Source organism: Callospermophilus lateralis, chromosome 10 (genome assembly GCF_048772815.1).
Source record: "Callospermophilus lateralis isolate mCalLat2 chromosome 10, mCalLat2.hap1, whole genome shotgun sequence".
In the NCBI taxonomy this organism is placed as follows: Eukaryota; Metazoa; Chordata; class Mammalia; order Rodentia; family Sciuridae; genus Callospermophilus; species Callospermophilus lateralis.
Genome location: NC_135314.1, coordinates 121553043 through 121554396, shown reverse-complemented (window position 1 = coordinate 121554396; position 1354 = coordinate 121553043). Strand labels below are relative to the sequence as shown.

The window sequence follows — 1354 nt, the reverse complement described above, 5'->3', positions numbered from 1 at the left end:
CTTCATAAATCCATGGGAAAACACAGAAGGAAACTCACAGCATAAGAAATCCAATGATTTCTTGGTTTGGGGGAAAAAGAGGGGAGTGGTGATATGAGTTAAAAAGTGCATTTTGAGAGAAAACAACGTCTACAAAATGCAGGGAAATGGTGTGTGTGTGTTTAGAGAATGATCCTGTGAAGAAGTCTCCAAAATCTGAAAACACAGTTTTTGGTTTCCCTGAAGATTTTCCATTTCCAAGATGAATTGTGGAGTCTGCCTTCTCTTCCTGAAGTCTTTATTTCCTTACAATCCGGTACAGAAAAAACAATTGTCAGCACAGAATTGCTGACTATTGAGGGGCTCTGAGGATCCAGCATGCCCCCAGGAGAGTGTCCAGGAGTTGGGTCCGGTGGTGGGGTGGGGAGAAGTTCCTTTCTTCCTAGAAGAGACATCTGCAGGCTTTGCTCCTAGGGCGTGGAGAGCACTGAGGAGGCGCCTGGGGACTTGAACTTGGAGAGGGAGGTAGAGGTTGCAGCGGTGAGGTGGGGAAGGGCCTCAGAAGGTGGAAATCCACGTCGTAGGCGGGATTAGAAGAGCGCCTCACTGGACTAGGGGTGGGGGCCCAAGCAGGGAGATATGGGATGGGCCCCCGCGGGCCGGCTGGAGGGTCCATCCATTGCTCCTCGAACTCCTCTATTTTTCTGACGATCTCTGGCATAAATTCGCAGAAGAATCCCTGCTCGACGACCCTGTTCTCACCGAGGGGTCTCAGGAAGGCGCCCAGTTCCGGGTCTTCAGGACAGTCTCCCTGGGCTCCTGGGCGTTGGTCGGTGGCTCCCACGAGGCCCTCAGGGATCAGAATGAGGTTGTGTCCTTGGAGATTCACTTGCAGGACCGAGGATGGCGCAGGCTGTAGCACCAGGTGGCCGTCGTCCATGGGTACCTGTAAGGAGCAGCCCGCTGCCAGAACCACCACGGAGGGGAGCGCGGTGGCGTTGGCTGCTGCTGCTGATGCTGCAGAGTTTTGCAGGTTGGGTGCCGCTGGGGGCTCTGCGGGGTCTGCAGGGTCGTCTAGTCGGCGGCGTTTGGCAGGACCAGGTCCTTCAGGCTGTGGTCCCCCCCAGGGCGCGGGGCAGGCGCTGGGGCTTCGTGGACGAATGCCCACCATGTCGAAGGCGCTGTGGTGGATGCTCCCGTTTCGGGGCAAAGTGAGTGCGGGGCACAGGTGGCAGTTGCTGCGCGCAGTAACAGTCGGGTCAGGAGGATAGGTGAGGTGCGCTAAGCTTTCGGGTGGGCCGCAGTCCTGGCTTCTGTGGATCTGCGCCCGCTGCTGTGCTTGGCGTCTGGCTTTGGAACCTTGCTCCTATGCACT

The 1354-nt window shown here is 56.7% G+C and overlaps 1 protein-coding gene across 1 annotated transcript; it reads right to left on the bottom strand.

Annotated features, from left to right (window-relative positions):
• Window positions 1-421: 421 nt before the first annotated feature.
• LOC143642190 (proline-rich protein 23C-like) lies at window positions 422-1150 on the bottom strand. Its single transcript, XM_077110351.1, has one exon. It carries the CDS (start codon window positions 1148-1150, stop codon window positions 422-424), a length of 729 nt encoding a protein of 242 aa, XP_076966466.1.
• Between the last annotated feature and the right edge of the window lie 204 nt (window positions 1151-1354).